The sequence below is a fragment of the Myxocyprinus asiaticus genome, chromosome 28, assembly GCF_019703515.2.
Source record: "Myxocyprinus asiaticus isolate MX2 ecotype Aquarium Trade chromosome 28, UBuf_Myxa_2, whole genome shotgun sequence".
NCBI lineage: Eukaryota > Metazoa > Chordata > Actinopteri > Cypriniformes > Catostomidae > Myxocyprinus > Myxocyprinus asiaticus.
The window spans coordinates 12,720,154-12,740,037 of NC_059371.1; the positions used below are offsets into that span (position 1 = coordinate 12,720,154).

The window sequence follows — 19,884 nt, forward strand, 5'->3', positions numbered from 1 at the left end:
CGTAGACTTTGTCAGTTCGAACCAGTCTGGCCATTCTCTGTTGACCTCTCTCATCAACAAGGCATTTCCATCCACAGAACTGCCGCCCACTGGATTTTTGTTTTGTTTTTGGCACCATTTGGAGTAAACTCTAGAGACGTGAAAATCATAGGAGATCAGCAGTTACAGAAATACTCAAACCAGCCCATCTGGCAACAACAATCATTCCATGGTCCAAATCACTGAGATCAAACTTAATCCCCATTCTGATGGTTGATGTGAACATTAACTGAAGCTCCTGACCCATATCTGCATGATTTTATGCACTGCACTGCTTCCACACAATTGGCTGATTAGATAATCGTTGATTGTTGGCACCAGATGGGCTGGTTTTTTGAGTATTTTTGTAACTGCTGATTTCCTGGGATTTTCACACACAACAGTCTCTAGAATTTACATTAGGTGCCAAAAAAACAAACAAAAAAAATACATCCAGTGAGCGGCAGTTCTGTGGATGGAAGCACCTTGTTTATGAGAGAGGTCAACAGAGAATTGCCAGACTGGTTTGAACTGACAAAGTCTATGGTAACTCAGATAACCGCTCTGTACAATTGTGGTGAGAAGAATGGTATTCTGAGATGCGTGTTGGTGCTGTTTTGGCGGCACGAGGGGGACCTACACAATATTAGGCAGGTGGTTTTAATGTTGTGGCTGATCGGTGTGTATGATATATATATATATATATATATATATATATATATATATATATATCAGTGTATATATACACACAGTATATACAGTAGACTCATTATGCAGGTCTGAGCAACTGTACGGGGTCTTTGTTGCCAATATGTTGCACTTCATATTTGCATATATTCTCAATTGGAGACCAATCAGGACTGTAGTCAGGCCAATCTAGCACCTGCACTAAAGCCATGCACTTATAATCCATGCAGTACGTCGTTTGGCGTTGTCTTCCTGGAAAATGCAGGAACGTCTCTGTAAAAGACTGCATCTGGATGGACATATCTTTCTGCATTAATGGTGCCCTCACTGATGTGCAAGTTACCCATGCCATGGCTACTGACACACCCCTATACTATGACAAAGACTGTTTTTCGGATCTGACGCTGATAACAGCTTGGATGCTCCTTTTTCTCTTTGGCCCGGCTGTTTTTTTGTTTTGGTTTTTTTTTGGTCAAAAACGCTTTTAAATGAGGACTTGTCAGACCACAAAACATGATTCCATTGTTCTACATTCCATCTTAGATGAGACAGAGCGCAGAGAAGTCAGCGGCGCTTCTGGACAGTGTTGATATATGGCTTTTGCTTTGCATAGTAAAGTCTTAACTTGCATCTCTGGATGCAGCGGCGAATGGTGTTGACTGACAAAGTTTACCGAAGTATTCCCGAGCCCATGTCATGTTATCCATTACAGATGCATGATTGTTTAAGACAGTAATGTCTTATAGATTGGAGATCACACACAAGTGGTTTTCCAGCAGGACAACACCAACCCATATACTGCCTGGATTACAAGTGCATGGCTGCATAAGCAGAGAGTGCAGGTGCTAGATTGTCCTGACTGCAGTCCTGACCTGTCTCCATTTAAAAATGGCAACAAAGGCCCTGTATAATTGCTCAGCCAAAGACCTGCATCAAATAATGTGTTGTTGTAGTGCTTTCAGTATCACACAGGGTGAATAGAATTCCACATCACTCCCAGCTTTTTCGGAATTGGGGTTGTAAGATATTTAGTTCAAAATGAAAAAAAAAGTATATGGACACTTTCTGGTTCTACATTACTGGATAATGTCAATAGATATTGTGATGAACTACACCTGTGGTTACTCTGCTATGACACCTGTGTGAACTTGAAAAGAACTGACTATATTGTTTTTATTAAGTAATTGCAAAAATGGCTCAGAAAAGTGAATTTAGCTCCGGAAAAGGTACTGTATAATTTGCTTGAAGGTTTGTGATCATTTAAAATATATTTATTATTTCTAATATAGCCTGTAATGCAATAACATTCATACATTTTTAATTGCAGCTCAAATGTCAAAATACTTTTTGGGGCAACTGTATGTATAGTACTGTGCAAAAGTTTTAGGCACTTAAGATGCTTCACAAAAACATTTGTCTTAAGATGGTTATTTATATACAGTTGTGCTCAAAATTCTGTATACCCTTGGAGAATTGGTAATATATGTACCATTTTTAAAGAAAACATGAGTGAGCAGGCAAAACACATTTCTATTATTTCTTATGGGATACATATTCAACTGTAGGTTATAACAGAATGGCACAATCATAAAACAAAACATGGCAACAATGAAAAAAATGAAATGACCCCTGTTCAAAAGTCTGCATACCCTTAGTTCTTAACACTGTGTATTGCCCCCTTTAGCATCAATGACAGCGTGCAGTCTTTTGTTATAGTTGTCTATGAGGTCCCAAATTCTTGCAGGTGGTATAGCTGCCCATTCGTCTTGGCAAAATGCCTACAGGTCATGCAAAGTCTTTGGTCGTCTTGCATGAACCGCACATTTGAGATCTCCCCAGAGTGGCTCGATGATATTAAGGTCAGGAGACTGTGATGGCCACTCCAGAACCTTCACCTTTTTCTGCTGTAACCACTGGAGGGTCAACTTGGCCTTGTGCTTAGGGTCATTGTCGTGCTGGAAAGTCCAAGAGTGTCCCATGCGCAGCTTTCGTGCAGAAGAATGCAAATTGTCTGCCAGTATTTTCTGATAACATGCTGCATTCATCTTGCCATCAATTGTCACAAGATTCCCCATGCCTTTAGAGCTCACACACCCCCAAAACATCAGTGAGCCACCACCATGCTTCACAGTGGGGATGGTATTCTTTTCATTATAGGCCTTGTTGACCCTTCTCCAAACATAGCGCTTATGGTTGTGACCATAAAGCTCTATTTTGGTCTCGTCACTCCAAATTACAGTGTGCCAGAAGCTGTGAGGCGTGTCAAGGTGATGTCGGGCATATTGTAACCAGGCTTTTTTGTGGCATTGGCACAGTAAAGACTTCTTTCTGGCAACTCCACCATGCAGCTCATTTTTGTTCAAGTATCGTCGTATTGTGCTCCTTGAAACAACCACACCGTCTTTTTCCAGAGCAGCCTGTATTTCTCCTGAGGTTACCTGTGGGTTTTTCTTTGTATCCCGAACAATTCTTCTGGCAGTTGTGGCTGAAATCTTTCTTGGTCTACCTGACCTTGGCTTGGTATCAAGAGATCCCCGAATTTTCCACTTCTTAATAAGTGGTTGAACAGTACTGACTGGCATTTTCAAGGCTTTGTATATCTTTTTATATACTTTTCCATCTTTATAAATTTCCATTACCTTGTTACACAGGTCTTTTGACAGTTCTTTTCTGCTCCCCATGGCTCAGTATCTAGCCTGCTCAGTGCATCCACGTGAGAGCTAACAAACTCATTGACTATATATACACAGACACTAATTGCAATTTAAAAAGCCAAAGGTGTGGGAAATGAACCTTTAATTGTAATTTAAACCTGTGTGTGTCACCTTGTGTGTCTGAAACAAGGCCAAACATTCAAGGGTATGTAAATGTTTGATCAGGGCCATTTGGGTGATTTCTGTTATCATTATGATTTAAAAAGGAGCCAAACAACTATGTGATGATAAATGGCTTCATATGATCACTATCCTTAAATAAAAGACAGTTTTTTGCAAGATCAACCATATTTTCAAAATCAATGCCAAAATTTCACATTTTCTGCCAGGGTATGCAAACTTTTGAGTACAACTGTATTCAGCTTTAGTGTGTCAATAGGAAAAAACATTTTAGACTCCCAAACATTACTTTTGCAAATAGAAAAGATTAGAATAGAAAAACAGAGTCCTCTGCAAGAGATGGCATTGCCCCCTACAGAGCCCCCCACTGAAAATTGAGTCAGTCTGAGATTACGTGAAGAGACAGAAGCAATTAAGACAGCCTAAATAGATAGAAGAACTGTGGTGAATTCTCCAAGAAGCTTGGAACATCCTACCTGCCAACAACCAATTAATTGATAAATGAAAACTATTTATGGCATTATTTTTGAAGACATCCTCATTATGCAACATTTTTCACAAGTGCCTAAAACTTTTGCACAGTACTGTATGTAAAGGAAATAGTTTTTTTTTTTTTTTTATAATTTTTTTTAATAATAATAATAATAATAATAATAATATCTATTCTACAAAACAATGGAGCACAACGAAAAAGCAAAGTTTAAAAAAACTGAAACTCTACTAACTCTAGTACTAACTTATTAAATCCTCAGACCACTGAATTTTAAAAAGTGTCTACAGTTTAAGTGTCCTTGCCTCCCTGTGGAGTTGTGAAAGAGATGTGACTGCTGCTGGGTCCATCCCCTTTCCTGTTAAAGACGTTGACAGTCAGGCTATATTGAGAGAATGGCTTCAGTCCTGGCACCATGGTGTGACTCCTGTTCCCATGGATGCTGAGAGTCTGTCTCTCTGAGGGGATTCTCTTAGTGGTCAACAGACTTTGAGTTTGCCACCAGTGCACCTTGGAGTGAGAGACAGGGAAACAGATGAAGTGGAACAAAGAGCAAAATGAGAAGAGGGGGTGGATGGGGAGATTTATATGGATAAGAAACAAAGAGTAAGAGGGTGACTGAGAGAGAGAAAGAGTAACTAGGTGTACATTTTATGAAGTAAATGTGAGTGGTGCTCGCAGGTGCAAAAGACTCAGTACGCTGCCCTGAGTCAAAAGAGCTGAACCCCATGTCTCTTATATGATGATGCCAAAATATGGCTTTGGGTCCCCAGGGGCCTTTGTGGCCCCACATGGGGCCTCAGAACACTGGCCCCATGTCTCTGGGACATTCTGATGCCTGGATATGGCTGGGGCTTGTGGTTGCTAGGGCATTGCTAGGTAGTTGCTAGGGTGTTCTGGGTGAATACTACAGCATTGGTAGGTGGTTGCCGGGGCATAGGGTTATGATATTCTCATTCCTATATACAGTATGTGTTGGTGCCCTTTTAAAAGTAAATCTATGGGATTATTTTGCTTTTCATCCACCATACGAATATTGAAGTTGTATGGTTCATGATTCATAGTCTCCTCAATAAGATGTACGATTTGAGGTAGAGATGGGCGATACCACTTATTTTCAGTGATGGGTGTAATCTGATTACAAACTAATCAAATTCCTTTACTCTAAGTAGTGAAACACATACATTTAAAAATATTGTAATCAGATTACAGTTACTGACTTTCAATTAACCTTTTCATGAGTAAGGTCTAAATTCCCCTGCAGTGCCTTCTAGAGTATTTCCGCACTTGACACTGCACAGCCTGTAGAGGACGGCAGAGTGTAGATGAGTATTTTTTGTTATTTTAATTTCTGATTTCTTGTCATTTAAAAAAATTTGATTATTTTTTGCCTATGCACTGTTGACATCTTAGACGTGTGTGTGTGTAAACAGAGGTGGCTACGTGATAATCGTGCTCAGCATGTGAGTATACGAGTTTTAAACTTTTGTCGTGGTGCTTTTGTGATAGATTGGCTGTCGGTTTAGAAAACAAACATGTGCCTGAAAAGACTGTTTGAGTTGCTGTTTGTGTGAATGAAAACCGCATCTGCACCTAATCAGCAGACGTGGCTGCAACACTGACAACCGCGACTAATGCAAACAATGGCAGCATGCATCGGAGGAAGATCGCGTTTGATGTATTTACTGTGCGTATCTGAGCTGTAAACTGTTTATCGTGGTACTTTGGAGACAAGTTGGATGTATGTGTATAAAATAAACATATCCTGAGCTTCAAAAGACTGTATGAGTAACTGTTTAAGCTAATATAAATTACAAACACTTGACCAGCGTAGACTGTGTTGGCGCAAAAGCCAATTTGAATCTGGCAGCTTGTAACGTAACTGGCTGTTGCAGAAACAAATATTTGTGACGCTACTCTGTGGGGCCCAGTTATTAACCATCACATATGTGTGACGGTACGTGTGAAAGGGTTAATTACTTTTAAGTATATTACTTGGGCTATGGCTATACATATTTTAAAATATTTTTTAACTACTAATATTATTTATGTAGAATACTTTTAAAACATGAATTATATTAATACATTTGAAATGCATGGTGCTCAGTATATGACATGAATACAACAAAGAACAAGGAGAAAATATAGACATTATTAGTGGAAAAACTAATTAAGTAAAACATTTATAAAAAAGTGTTCATGAAAGTAAGTAGCAGTAATAAAGAGTACTTTAAAGTACTTAAAAAGTAAAGTATTTTAGAAGCAATTAGAAACTAGATAATTTTTTCCATGTAGTAACTGGTAATCTGATTATAATTTTTAGTTAAGTAATTAGTCATCTGTAAAGGATTACTTTTTTGAGTAACCTACACTGCTTATTTTCTTTTTATTTTGATGCCAAGTACTACCAAGGCCATTATCGTTGGTACCAATACCAAAACCTCTAATGTTTTTTTTTTTTGAGGATTGAGCATTAGACTAGTTTATTTTTTTATCAGTTACTGACAACAATTACAGACCATTATCAACGTTTCAACAACTTTAAATATATTTATAACAAACGTCACATAAACCCATACTGTAATAAATATTTATAATTACACATTTACATTTGTAGTTTTTAAGTGTGAATTAACTCCAGATGGTGTTTCTCTGTCTTTCTGCCATTACCTCAGCCAAGCACTGCTTGTTTGAACGAGCACTATCTGTGACCAAGTGCTTATGTCTCTCAGCTTTAAGCGGAAGAATAATTCCCACGCAACTATTTGCTAATTTATTTATTTTTTTCTATTTCGAAGCTTATAATACACATTCATTTTCATGGTAAATAAAAATCACTAGTATAAAGAAAAAAAAAGAAAAAAATTATGATATATATTTTTATGTGAAGATTGATCATCTCGATTCAACATCAGTATCAGAAGTATTGATACTTTAGGACTGATTTGCCTGTACCTAATTTAAATTGTCATTCATGTCGGTAGCGCAAATGGACAAATTACGTGCTGAAGTTTTGTCTGGAGAATAAAGAGAATAAGTATGAGCAATAGTCAGGGCTGGCACTAGCAATAGTAATAATGATGTTTTGCTCTGCAATCACCACTAATAAAAAATAATAAGGTGGTGAAATACTGAATAGGAGGGAGTCCCTTTATTGCTTTAAACAGTTTGTTTGTAGCTCATAAACTGTCCTTTTGACCTCACTAAAGCACCAGAGGACCTTCATCCAAGAAGGGCTGAGCTGGGGGGAGACCGCAGGGGTCAGGAACTCACCATGTATCCTCCGAGATGACCCCTTAGAGCAGCCTTGGGCACTGGTGACCAGCTGACCCTCAGCAGTGTAGAGTTCAACACCTCCACAGATACGTTCTCTGGAGCCGCCAAGGGCACTACAAAGGACAACATTACACAGGTCAAGGTTAAACTTTCCAAACATGGGCTGCAAGAAGGGAAATCTCTGAAACACACACATAATGTACATGGAAAGACGACTGCTTTTCAAGAAACTAGGGCCACTGAGGAGAAAAATGGACTGTAATTAGATGATATACAGTAACAAGGACTGTTTCCAGGAAAAGGGCACATAATCCTAACATAAAGCAATCCAGAGAAATGAACATTGCAGGAAAAAGTTTGCAAAAGCAGCAAGCAGATCTGACCTAAATCTAAAAAGTACACACTGCAAAAAAATTAAAACCTTTTCTTAAACAGTATTTTTGTCATCCAGTTAAAATATCTGAGCATCCTTAAAACAAGATAAATTTGCTCATGAGGCTAAATTGCATAAAAAATAAATACTTTTTTTTTTACCCCATTGGCAAATTGCTTTTCTTGTTCTAAGCTTAAAATGAACTAAATATTGTTAGATTTATGCTTAAAACAAATTGCCAATGAGGTAAGAAAAATAAACTTTAATTCAATATATATTCTCTGAAAACAAGCCTTATTATTACATGATTTTGTTTCTCAAGTAAATTTATCTTGTTTTAGGGCTGTTTATATTTTAGACAATACAAAAATACTGATAAAGAAAATGATTTGCTTATGTGTACATGCAGTGCTACAGGAACAACAGGGACCTTAACGCACTTTAAAACATCATACAGTAATCTGTCACACAGGGACAAAACAGCCCAACCTGCTGCAACATCCTCAAGACAATGCCAAATGTTGACTAGAGACAAGAGCATGAGATGGGAAAATTGAATACAACAAAAGATAATCACATAAGTGCTTGGCAAAGAGTGTGTCTGATCCACAAAGCACAACCTAAAAGCTCAGAAAAAAAAGACTGATCCCTGTAAAGAGTGGATTAAACCTCTCTACTGACTAATCTCCTAATCTTAAAGCATTTATTTTTGCCTAATCGTGGAAGTGCCAGGATTGTGAGATGAATGCATTAACACTCTGTTTCACTCACAATCTTCCCCAGAATAACCAGTCACCAATCTGGGTTCTGGAGCCCACCCATGTTCATTGTGGGCCTGGATCTTGATCTCGTAGGGGACGAATGTTGGGGTGTCTGACACCACAAATGAGTGTCGCTTCACCATCTGCTCTTTCCAACTGTCCTCAACACCCAGGAGCCTGTAGCTCAGTTTGTATTCCAGACCGGGACCGTTGTGTTCCACAGGCAAAAGCGGCTGATGATTACAGGGGAAACTGGGTCAGTGCACTACAAAACATTACTGAGCATCTGGAACATTGAATGTTTGGAAAGAGTGGAAGAGTACATGAGACATTTGCTCATGAGTTTGTAAAATTTGGCATGGGGACCTAGTTTCTGAGGTTTCTCTCTTAACTTTCCATCCATTTTCAGGTTTGTGCTTCATGTGGTAAAATCTAAATTAAAGCTGATGTATGTAACTTTTTCTTTGTTAAAATTCTTTCTCCTATCCCAACTTAATATGCAGAGACAACTATTAGTAAGCCATTCATAGGTTAATTTTCTCAAAAACTCTGTTTAGCTGTTTGTTTCTGTAGCTCTGTGAAAATTGTTCTGACTCCCTTAGACCTGCCCCAACAACATTCTTCAACCAATGGCATGTGTTGGGGTGGGGGGGGCTATCTCTTTTTTGACCAATGGCAGATTTATTCAATTGAGAAATGTTATTTAATCTGACTGTATCATCCTGACGAATTCGGTTACACAAACTAAACTGATTGTTATGGGTTTAGATCAAGTAGAAATAGATCCTTGAGGTAACAACTGCATGTTACCACTTTTTTCAGAGTAACTAGTTTCATTCAGTCAAAATTTTTTATTTATTATGACTGAATAAACTTGAATAAATTAGTTTACACCAACGAAAGTAATTTTTAAGTGTTAAATTAAGTAGAAATAGCATGCTTAATGGCCCGGGGATACTTCGTTTTTCTGTGTTCTGGATCGGCTCGCACCCGGCCGACCGCGTAGCCTTTCTGAGTATTCTCTTCTGACTGTGAGCAAATACGAACGCATTTGACGCATAACCACTACAGCTGATTTGTGATACTCTTTTTAGTACAGTCAATGTGCAATGGAGTACAGTCATCCGACGATGCGCACAGACAAGGACCGCGTCCACGGTCGAAAAACTAGCAAGCTACTATGTCTAATGATTAGTGGTGTAGCATGACAAAACACTGCATTTCTATTTTTGTCACGCTGTATTGCACTGTAAAAATATTTTGTCAGGTAACATTAAAAAAAAAAATAGATGTTTTATGTGCAAACAATTGGTTTTATTCAATTAAAATAAGTAATTTTAACTTGACTAAATTTGCTTGACAAATTAGGTTACACCAACAAAAGTAATTTTATATGGGTTAAATAAAAAAATAAAGTTGAACCATTTTCAGTGCATTAGTAGCTAAAGTCAAGCAGTGATTGAATAATCGTACTCTCCAAAAGTGCTATTTTCCTCTTGTTTACTGTATTGGCAGTTTTAGTTCATTTTAGTGAATCAGTTCGTTTGTGTGAAAAACTGGTCCAATTAATTTGAGTCCCTGCTGTATTAGTGATGTATTATATGATGTGTACTGGTATATATCTGATTTAAAAATACACTGCCTTCTTAAATAGCTCCAATATACAGTAGTTAGCTACAGAAGACAGCTCATAGGATCTCAAAGAACGAGATTTACCATACCTCCCATGCCTCCTTGTGTGAAGTTATTTCCCTTATCCTTCCTTCCACCCCATACATATACTGTATGCATATGTATTCAAATTATTTAATAAATTCCGTTCGCATTCATTTTAGTACCTCCCAGCTGATGTCCATTTGATGTGGCAGGAGACCCTCAATCTTAATGTTTTCTGGGTTCCTGTCAGGAGCTGTACAAATGTGAATATGAATTATTTAACATCTGTCACAGTCAATAATACCACTGCAATCTAACACTGCCCATGTGTATCACATATAATGACGACTATGCAGTCATTAATAGTCCAAGACAGTGCTCGGTTAAAAGAACATAAAAATGTACGCAGCTTTTATAGACATCTGTATAATTTTGTGTATTCTTCACAAAGACACTAAGGCAGGCTCTTCAAATATGTCCAAGATGAACCAAGGACAGTCTAGCCATCAGATGGCAACATGTTAAAAAAGCACATCTTTAAGGATCACAAGCAATGTAACACATTATCCCTACCACAAGGAGGTGTTTTATATCTTTCAGAGGACATGCTGGGACGACTTCTCCCCATAGCATTGACAGCGATGACTCTGAACTGGTAGTTAATGTGGCCGTGTAGCATCAGGGGGGCTGAGTACTGACTGCTGGCGACTCGTAGAAGCTCCTTCCACTTGCCCGGCTCCCAGTAGTTCTCTTCATACTGGATGATAAACTCTACTCATAGAATCAGAGTGCAGCAGTCATTGAGTATGCAGTGTACATGCTCTCAATACACTGTGGTGGGGTCCCGATGGGAGCCCCCTTGAAATAGTGTAGAGCTGTGTTTGAGTATGAGCAATGTCCATGAAAACCACTTCAGAGATATCAGCTTAAAGCCAAAGCAACTTCAGAAGCATAGAAAATGTGAACCATTATCCATAAAGGGTATACTGAGTGAATAACTTTCCTAACATAAGCCTTTGTTCTATACTCTTGAATATATGTATTCAGTACAGCAGTTTTATAAGGTGTGTTTTACCTGTTATAGGGCTGTTATGATCATTGGAGGCCAACCAGTGGAGCATCACACTGCGATCTTTCAGATCAGAAAGCACCAGTTGTATCGGTGGATCAGGGACATCTGAATAACATTTCAGACACAATAATGTTATAGTGAAATGTGCAGATATAGAGTCAATATTTATTGTGCAATCTTATTTGACAAAATTCTTTTGAGACAGCAAGATGCTTCTTTTGAGTGACAATGCAATTTGGCAATTTTATATTCGCCGTTTCATAACATCTCGAGTAAATAAATGAATCTCCATTGTGATTGGATCAGTCATTGTGAGCCCCTTTTGATCATTCTTCACAACAAAGTTATTGTGTATTTTCTGGGTGCCTTTAGCCCTGCAACAGGGGGGCTTTTTTTTTTTTTTTTTTTTGCCTTAGCCCTATTGTTCCCTACTGAAATTGATATATATATTATAGGACCAAATAACTCCTCAAAATTACAAAAATCATTTATAATATTATTGTTAAGGAACCAGAATTGTTAAAACTGAAGTGTGTATTTTCAGACCACTAATCACAAAACGGAATTGCAAAAATTATAGCTGCTTTCATATATACATTTCAGAAAACTCAACTCGTCTTCCTTTGAACAAACTGATAGTCCCGCCCCAAACTCAAACCATTTGTTGAGCCAACATTGCTGTGTATGGCTGGACATCGGTTTGCTCAAACAAACATAGCAATGCTTTAATAGCACTACAGAGCCATAGTTTTACACTTTTAGGTGGAAAAAAAACTAAAAACTAAAAAATGACTTGCTTATATTTGACTGCATATTAAGCTGGGATACGAAAAAGCATTTTAACATCGGTAATAGATTAATCGGAATAGGAACCAGAAACGTTAAATCCCTTATGTTTCCCAGTCTTAATTAAGACTCTTGTGATTCATGTAGTTAAGGCCAATGAATGAAATATAAGTGATTTTAAAGATTTAACTTATCTTCACTTGATCATTCACCATCCTTACATCATCAAGAACTACCTTAATATCACAAGTGTTGTTAAGTTTATTGGAGTTAATTACAAATATAAGCGTAAGTACATTGCAAACTAGCCAAGTGTTGTTATTTAGTCCAGTCTCAAAAAGTCCTCCAATCAGATATCAGAGTGTATCTTACCTAACACAGTTACATATGCAGAAGCCGTATTTTGGTCCAGTGATGTTCGAGCAATGCAGGTGTAATTTCCTTCATCACTGTGGCTCACATTGAAAATATGGAGAATTCCAACATCTATGTTATATCTGCAAATAACCCAAACAGATTAATAGTGTTAATAATGCTTAAAATAATATTAGTTAATTATTAATTAAATTAAAATTCATTAATTCAAAACAATCCCTTAACTGTCTCTCTGGGAAAAGCAATTAGCTTTGTAGGCATGTGCCTACATGCAGTATGCCTCTGTTTGTGTTAATGAGATATCAGACTCAATCTGACAGAATTACTTTCCTATATGCAGTATAGTATTCATAGTAGGGTCTTTACGTAAGTGGCAGTATGGTATAGATGCAAAGAATTTATCTTGAAGCTAGTAGTTGGAACTAGTAGTCACAATAAAACAACATGGAACAATATTACAGGATCTTTACATAGATCTTATTCTAACCATAGAGAAAATAGGTTACAACTACTGCTCATTAGCAGTACCTTTCCATTTTCAAGAGCAACATTTCTTCAACAAGAGCTTACTATTAGTGACAAAAGCTCACAATTACTTCTAGCTTCGCTCTGTAACATGATTGTAAAGCACTTAATCCATGATTCCAGCACTGATAAAACTATAAATAAAATGTCTACACTTAAAAAAAGTAATAACTTGTGCTAATCCTTCCTGTTTTGATGGTACAACCCTTTCTGAAAAGAGGATTTATTTAAATGGAGAATGCACTGCAAAAGGCATCAACCAGTTCAAAGTTTAACCATTTATGAGAATATACACCACTGGTTCTCAACTGTCTGTTCTGATAGGATCACAGACAGCAGGAAAAAAACAATGGTAGATGCATTTTAAAATGCATCTTACCAGAGGGCCTGGGTAGCTCAGCGAGTATTGACGCTGACTACCACCCCTGGAGTCGCGAGGTCGAATCCAGGGTGTGCTGAGTGACTCCAGCCAGGTCTCCTAAGCAACCAAATTTGCCCTGTTGCTAGGGAGGGTAGTCACCTGAGGTAACCTCCTCGTGGTCGCGATTAAGTGGTTCTCGCTCTCAATGGGCCGCGTGGGAAGTTGTGTGTGGATCGCGGAGAGTAGCATGAGCCTCCACATTCTGTGAGTCTCCGCGGTGTCATGCACAACGAGCCACATGATAAGATGCATGGATTGACGGTCTCAGAAATGGAGACAACTGAGACTTGTCCTCCGCCACCCGGATTGAGGTGAGTAACCGCGCCACCATGAGGACCTAGTAAGTAGTGGGAATTGGGCATTCCAAAATTGGGGAGAAAAGGGGATAAAAATAAAATACAAAAAAATGCATCTTACCATCTAGTAAATAGAACTAATAACTTTTAAAAGGGAGGAGAAATGCTCCTTATATCTTTTGTTGTTGTCCTCAAATGACGTCATTTGGTTTAACCTTGTGCGACACAGCGTCCACATGTATGGACGTTGTATTTTGGATTCGCAATACGCAACACATAATTTAAATGAATTAAATCCGACTGGATACTGTTCACAAGACTATACACTGTCATTTAAGGGTTAAACTTCTGGCGCACTGCGTCACGTGACACAACAGCATTAAGTTGATTTACGTATAGCACTCCTATGGGCGGCAACAAAAGTTCCTCTGGTAAGAAACCTCTAAGTTTTTTGAGAGGCGTCTCTAGTTTCGTTTGATATGCCGCTTTAAAAAATCCATTCACATACGTGGAATTCGGGACCTCAAAAGTAGAAAAAAACAAGATAGTTATTTATAAAAGTTTAAACTATAACACATCTGTGGGTCATTTCGCCTCATTTTAATATTCATTTTGTTATATTTTATTTTGTTATCACTGTACAATACGTCTATTCACTAACATTAGAAAATGCATTTCACATTGAGTATAAATGTATTCATCCTGAAGCTGAAAAATTTTACTTTCAAAGGTTTAATATGGAGTTAGGATGAAAATAAGGTGTATTTCGAACTGTTCTGAGACCAGTGTAGACAGACAGCACACTGGAGGTTAAGTCATTCACTTAATAGGGAGCAAGGGTGCATCCTATAGCTTTCTATGCAGCTAAGTGCATTCCGTCCTAAAATCTGACCAAAAGTTCACTTTCAGGCTGCAGATGATGTTTGGAGCACTCAACATGTTTGGCAGACATGGGACAATGATAATAAGTTAATAGATTCTGAATTTTTTAATGCTAAATTTTATTTTAACATGGTTGGCAGTGATTTGTTGAAGCTGGCCATTACTTTTAATCAGAATTATTTATTTAGCTTTATAGAAATCAGCTGTAATGTCTGTAACATCTCAAAAACATGAATAACCAACACTCCTGGACACAAAATAAACTATTTGATGAAAAAAATCTGGCTTTCTATAGCTTGGTATTACTTAAAATTTCACAACTTAGTCCCGCTGTCCACATATGTGGACATCAATTTTTAGGAAAACTATTTGCTCTAGAAATTAATAATCTTTTTTTTTTTTTTTTGCTTGTTTATTAGGTGCTACTTCTTACAATCAAAAATGGAAATGGAAAATGCACACAGCAGTCACGCTTGGGTCTAAGGAGGCTAAGTTAGCAAATTAGGCAGATGCCGAAATCAGACTGATCTTAATGTGAATTCAGCAACAGTAGGTTGAAAGTTCTGCTGCTGAAATCGGTCTGTGCTTACCGAAATTTGAACCACTGCTCCCAGTGGCCAAAGCTTGGATGTGTTGTTGAACGTATGGGCACATATGAGCTCTAGTTTCCAGGTGAAATGTCCATGGAGTGGCGCCAAAAGCAAGTTATAAAGGGAGTTGTTTTTAGTTGTAAATTATTTAATACAGTCAACAGGAACACTGTCCATTTTAACCCTACCCCCTATTTCAAACCCCAAACCTAAACCTAACTGTCAATGGAGTAAAAATGTTATTTAGAGCAAAAATGCAACCTCCGAATTGCGCTCAACATTGTTTTTTGATTACATGATTACTTCCTGGTTCCCACGAGACCAAAACCTGCGTCTTGAAGGTTGCTCGCACAACATGCTATCAGTAGTGCTAGAGGGAAAGGTGATTACATTTGAGTTGATGCAAAATGGATGTGGGTCACGGATTGGGCTTCATAGCCATCTACAATGGCATCGTTGACAACCACGCTAGCCCTGGAAGTGATGTCATCTTCAGAGACGATGGACAGCAGAAGAAGGCCACATACCCTGAGTCTTCTGTGTAGTTAGAGAGGATATCTATCCCATCCTTCAGCCACAGGATCTCCAGCTCTCTTCTGAGGGTTGGGTCGCACTCGACCAGGCATTCCAGTTCTGTCATAGATCCTCTTCTGACCTTTATGTCTTGAGGAGGTTCCACAATTCTAGTTGAATCTATCAACAAAAGACCTTTCTTTTAAATTATGACTGCCAGTTTGCAGAGGAAGGCTTCTTGATTAAAGAATATGCTTAACCTTTAATGAAAAGTTCAGTGGTGATGCTTGCGGTGCCCTCTGAGTTGTTTGCCAAACATTTGTACTGGCCCATGTCTTCCATCTCAACTCTATGAATCTGCAGGGAGCCGTTCTTTAGGAGAGAAAATCTCTCCCCATCTACTGAGCCCTCTGGGTCTTCTCTTCTCCTGCAAAACAAACAGAGCCCTTTACAGTTCTTCTGAAATAGAGGCCCTTGGGAAAGGCCTTTACTGAAATGACTACAGATGCTCAGTTGATAAGAATGAATCCAGCATAGCCTAGTTATTATTATTATTATTATTATTTTTTTTTTATCATGACTTTCAAAATGGACCAAAGGTTTGTGAAGAAAACTTTTAAAGAAGAAAAGAGTAGAAATATGAGCGCAAAAAGAGGATCCCCCAGAGAGAACAGACATTTTAAAAAGGGATATAGATTTTTCAGTGTCTTTTCTCAATGTATTTTCCCTCTTCCTTTGCTTAATGACCTTACAGGGCCTACAGTGCTGTTATCAGGTAGTTCAGGCCTGGCTACTATCATTTACCCATAATCTGAGGACCAACTGCTGGAATAGGCAGCTATATAAGGAGCAAATACATATATTAACACAAAGCAGATATGAACAGGGATGTGGCAATCTTAAAATTGAAGTTAGAAAGGCATTTGCATCCCAAACGTTTTAGGAGATAATCAGTGTTTCACAAACCTACGCTTTAAAGGAATAGTTACCTGAAAATAACAATTTTGTCTTTGTTTATGCACACTCCCATGTCATTATTTTCCCCATGGAACACAAAAGGAGAATTATTTTAGTTTGGACAGTTTATAGTGACCTCAGCTGTCAAGCTCCAAAAAGAACACCATAAAAGATCCATAAAAGTAGACTGTAAAAAGTGGTTACCTTTCAACTGTCACCTTAGGGAGTTATTTCTACCTTATTTAGAGGAATATTCCAGGTTCAATACAAGTTAAGCTCACTTGAAAGCATGTGTCATTATATTGATTACCACAAAAAAATATTTTCACTTGCCCCTTCTTTTCTTTAAAAAACGTGAAAATCGAGGTTATAGTGAGGCACTTACAACGGAAGTGAATGGGGCCAATTTTTGGAGGGTTTATAGGAAAATTAGCGAAGCTTATAATTTTATAAAAATCACTTACATAAACGTTTTTATTAAAACTTGTGTATTACGAGCTGTTAAGATGTTTAAAACATTGTTTTTGCTACAAACAACTGTTTTAGGGTTTACTGCATTAAGTCTTCATGGCAAGTACAAGTTGTAACATTGTAAAATTGGATATAACTACACAGAAAAGGATAGTAAGCGATTTTATCACATTAAAATCATGTTAATAAACATATTATCTACATCTTGTGGCTATACTTTTGAAACAGTGAGTATTTTAACGTTTTTGGATTGGCACCATTCACCATTGTAACCTCACTGCAGAGCTCTTTTTTTAAAGAAAAGGAGAGACAAGTCAAAATTAATTTTTGTGGTAATCAACATCATGCCACAAATGCTGTGAATTGAGCTTAACTTGAATTAACCTGAAATATTCCTTTAACCCTAAAAATTTGTTTTGTTTTTGTAAACTAGTGTATTTAAGATGATTCAAATATGTTAAAAAATATAAATTACTTGAATAAAACGATGTTACCACATGAAGCACTTTTCTATGTTATCATTTCTATCAGTGTAGTCCACATAACTCATGTCAGAGACAGTTTAGCTGAGATGGATCCCATGTTTTTAAATGAATGGGAGAAATTGGAACACTCAGTAAAGCGGGAGTAGAGAAGGAAGTCCTGACTTACAGGTAAGAGACAAATCACCTTTTTTGATAGAAACATTGCTTGTCAATTAACTCAAGAACGCACCTACACATTAGCTGGACCAGCCTGACAAATAGCATTTTAAAGCCTGATCTGAGCTAAAGAAGCACAATTTAAGATACCATTGTTGCCAGATGTTTCTGCTAAATTCAAATATATCCCCTAGCATTTTTTAGCTAGCGCGTGTACACGAACCTGCAAGGCCGGACCCATATTTACGCAAGTCAGTGGAGTAATATCTTAAAATGACCTTAGAATCATTATAGATGGGTTATTCATGTTCGCCTTGTCATGTATTTATTATTTACTGGGAGCTTTTGACACTTGAAGCGCTCAGAAAATCACTTTCACTATTTTTATTAAACATAAACACCAATAGAAATTGTAAACCTATCTCACAGAACAACAGGGCTCCAGACTAACAAATGAGAGTGGAAAAATAAATATTTTTTGTCCTTAATTAAAAAAATAAATAAATAAATAAATAATTTATGATAGAAACTAATAGAAATAGTGACATTATTATATATTTAATATTATTTTGTTGCTGAAATGCACATTAGACAGTATAGCATCGATTTTGAATTGATGCAACAGTAACATCTGTAAAAAAAAGTTTATTTATATATAGGCCTAGCTAATTTATATAGGGCTAAACTGAAATATTCTACGTGTGATCCTACTGATTAAGTACAGTCTTCTCTTTGAATTTCTGAAGGCAAACAAAGCCAGTTACTTTTTCCTACAATCAAGACGCAGATTCTAAACAGATTTTACACCGAAGAAAAACTGATCGCTTGGTCCATAAAAATTATGAAAAGTTGCCATAGTTCTTACATTAGTGTCCATAGTTTTAAGTGATATTTGTAACTAGATCACAGGTAGTCACTGGTAAAACCAAGCATGACTCCTCACTACGACAGTAAGTAGCTTCAACAAAACTATGGCATTTTTGTTATGAACTGTCAGAAACTATACATTTAGAAACCATAAAACAAAATAGAAACTTTTTGAAACTGACATACTTGTAACAGAAATTAATAATTTAATAGGACTATATAAATAATATACAAATATTTAGTATGAATATAACACATTGCACATCTGCCAAAATACCATTGTTAACACAGTATGTGTTACTATGGTAAATGCAAGGTACAATTTTGTTAGGGTGGTGATGTGTGGTTTGTAAAGCCTTATCATTTATGTTCTGGTCAGTGTTGTTTATAATGGTGTGCCGTTAAAAATGGTTTAAACTCGTTAAATCACAAAGGCAAGAAACACTAAGGGTTTTCATAGGGTTTTTCCACAGCCAAATTCAAATGAGTTTGCACCACGCTTCTTGCAGCGCTGTTTATAATAATTTGCGCTGCATGGTTGAGACTGCTATGCGCTGGCGCTGCTCTGTTCATTGAGCCGGCTGATAATTGATCCGGGTAATGGCTAGTGCTTTTAAGTTCAGTTTTCTCATACGAAACAGAAACAGATGCATTGCGTGTAATCAACGAGAGTTGGCAAACTCTGTAGTCGCACCGGTGTGACCTCTAAAAAAAACTTAAGTCTCACTGGCGGGAAAAATTATTGCAAGATGCGACCATTTAGTCGCAGTCTGGAGACCTATATTTCTAAAGAAGTTATCTGTTATCAGAGTAAAAGACTTTCCGCTAGAAGAGGTGTCATGTTGGGTCTCCTGCTTCTCTGTTGTGTACAGTATGTGTACGCACTCGCGAACAGCCTTTGATGGGCTGCTATACGATGACGTCACTGTGAATACGTGTGTGTAAATGGTAGGTCCCTTTCGCTTCATACAGGAGTCCCATTTAACTGCATGCAGTATAAAAGTGCAACTGACAGGTGCTGGCAAGTGTTACCTTGTGTCATGGATATTAATGAACCATAAAGGAGACTGTGGAGAGCAGAGGGGCGTGGGCAAGTGATGAGGGACGGCTGGGGGAGAATGATCGCAATCAGCCGGGAGAGGGATAAGGTGGTGCCGAAGCTGCAGTTCGAGAGAGAGAGAGATGCACGAAGCCTGTCTGTGTGTGTGTGTCTTTATGTTTATATATAGCTGGCTAAAAAGCAGTGCGTTTTTTGTTTTGTTATACACTGAAAAGTGTTTATTAAATATCTGACGTGGATTTTTCACCCGGTCCCTGCTTCCTCCTTTCCACATTGAGAACCTGATTTGCCTCATTTGTGCCAAAACCCGGGACTTCGGAAGAAGCACCGTCA

The 19,884-nt window shown here is 37.7% G+C and overlaps 1 protein-coding gene across 8 annotated transcripts in view; it reads right to left on the minus strand.

Annotated features, from left to right (window-relative positions):
• The window catches only part of LOC127419264 (neural cell adhesion molecule L1-like protein), a 97,936-nt gene that overhangs the window by 20,980 nt on the left and 57,072 nt on the right, over nucleotides 1-19,884 (minus strand). For all 8 annotated transcript variants that reach the window (XR_007893632.1, XM_051660529.1, XM_051660527.1 and 5 more), the window contains 9 exons: nucleotides 15,816-15,982; nucleotides 15,570-15,735; nucleotides 12,326-12,450; nucleotides 11,171-11,272; nucleotides 10,669-10,866; nucleotides 10,278-10,348; nucleotides 8,450-8,672; nucleotides 7,303-7,418; nucleotides 4,335-4,539 (listed from right to left, as the gene is read on the minus strand). Coding sequence is in view for 7 of the 8 variants with exons in the window: in XM_051660529.1 (XP_051516489.1) it covers nucleotides 4,335-4,539; nucleotides 7,303-7,418; nucleotides 8,450-8,672; nucleotides 10,278-10,348; nucleotides 10,669-10,866; nucleotides 11,171-11,272; nucleotides 12,326-12,450; nucleotides 15,570-15,735; nucleotides 15,816-15,982 (1,373 nt within the window). In the remaining variant the exon portion in view is untranslated. The remainder of the gene's footprint in view (nucleotides 1-4,334; nucleotides 4,540-7,302; nucleotides 7,419-8,449; nucleotides 8,673-10,277; nucleotides 10,349-10,668; nucleotides 10,867-11,170; nucleotides 11,273-12,325; nucleotides 12,451-15,569; nucleotides 15,736-15,815; nucleotides 15,983-19,884) is intronic.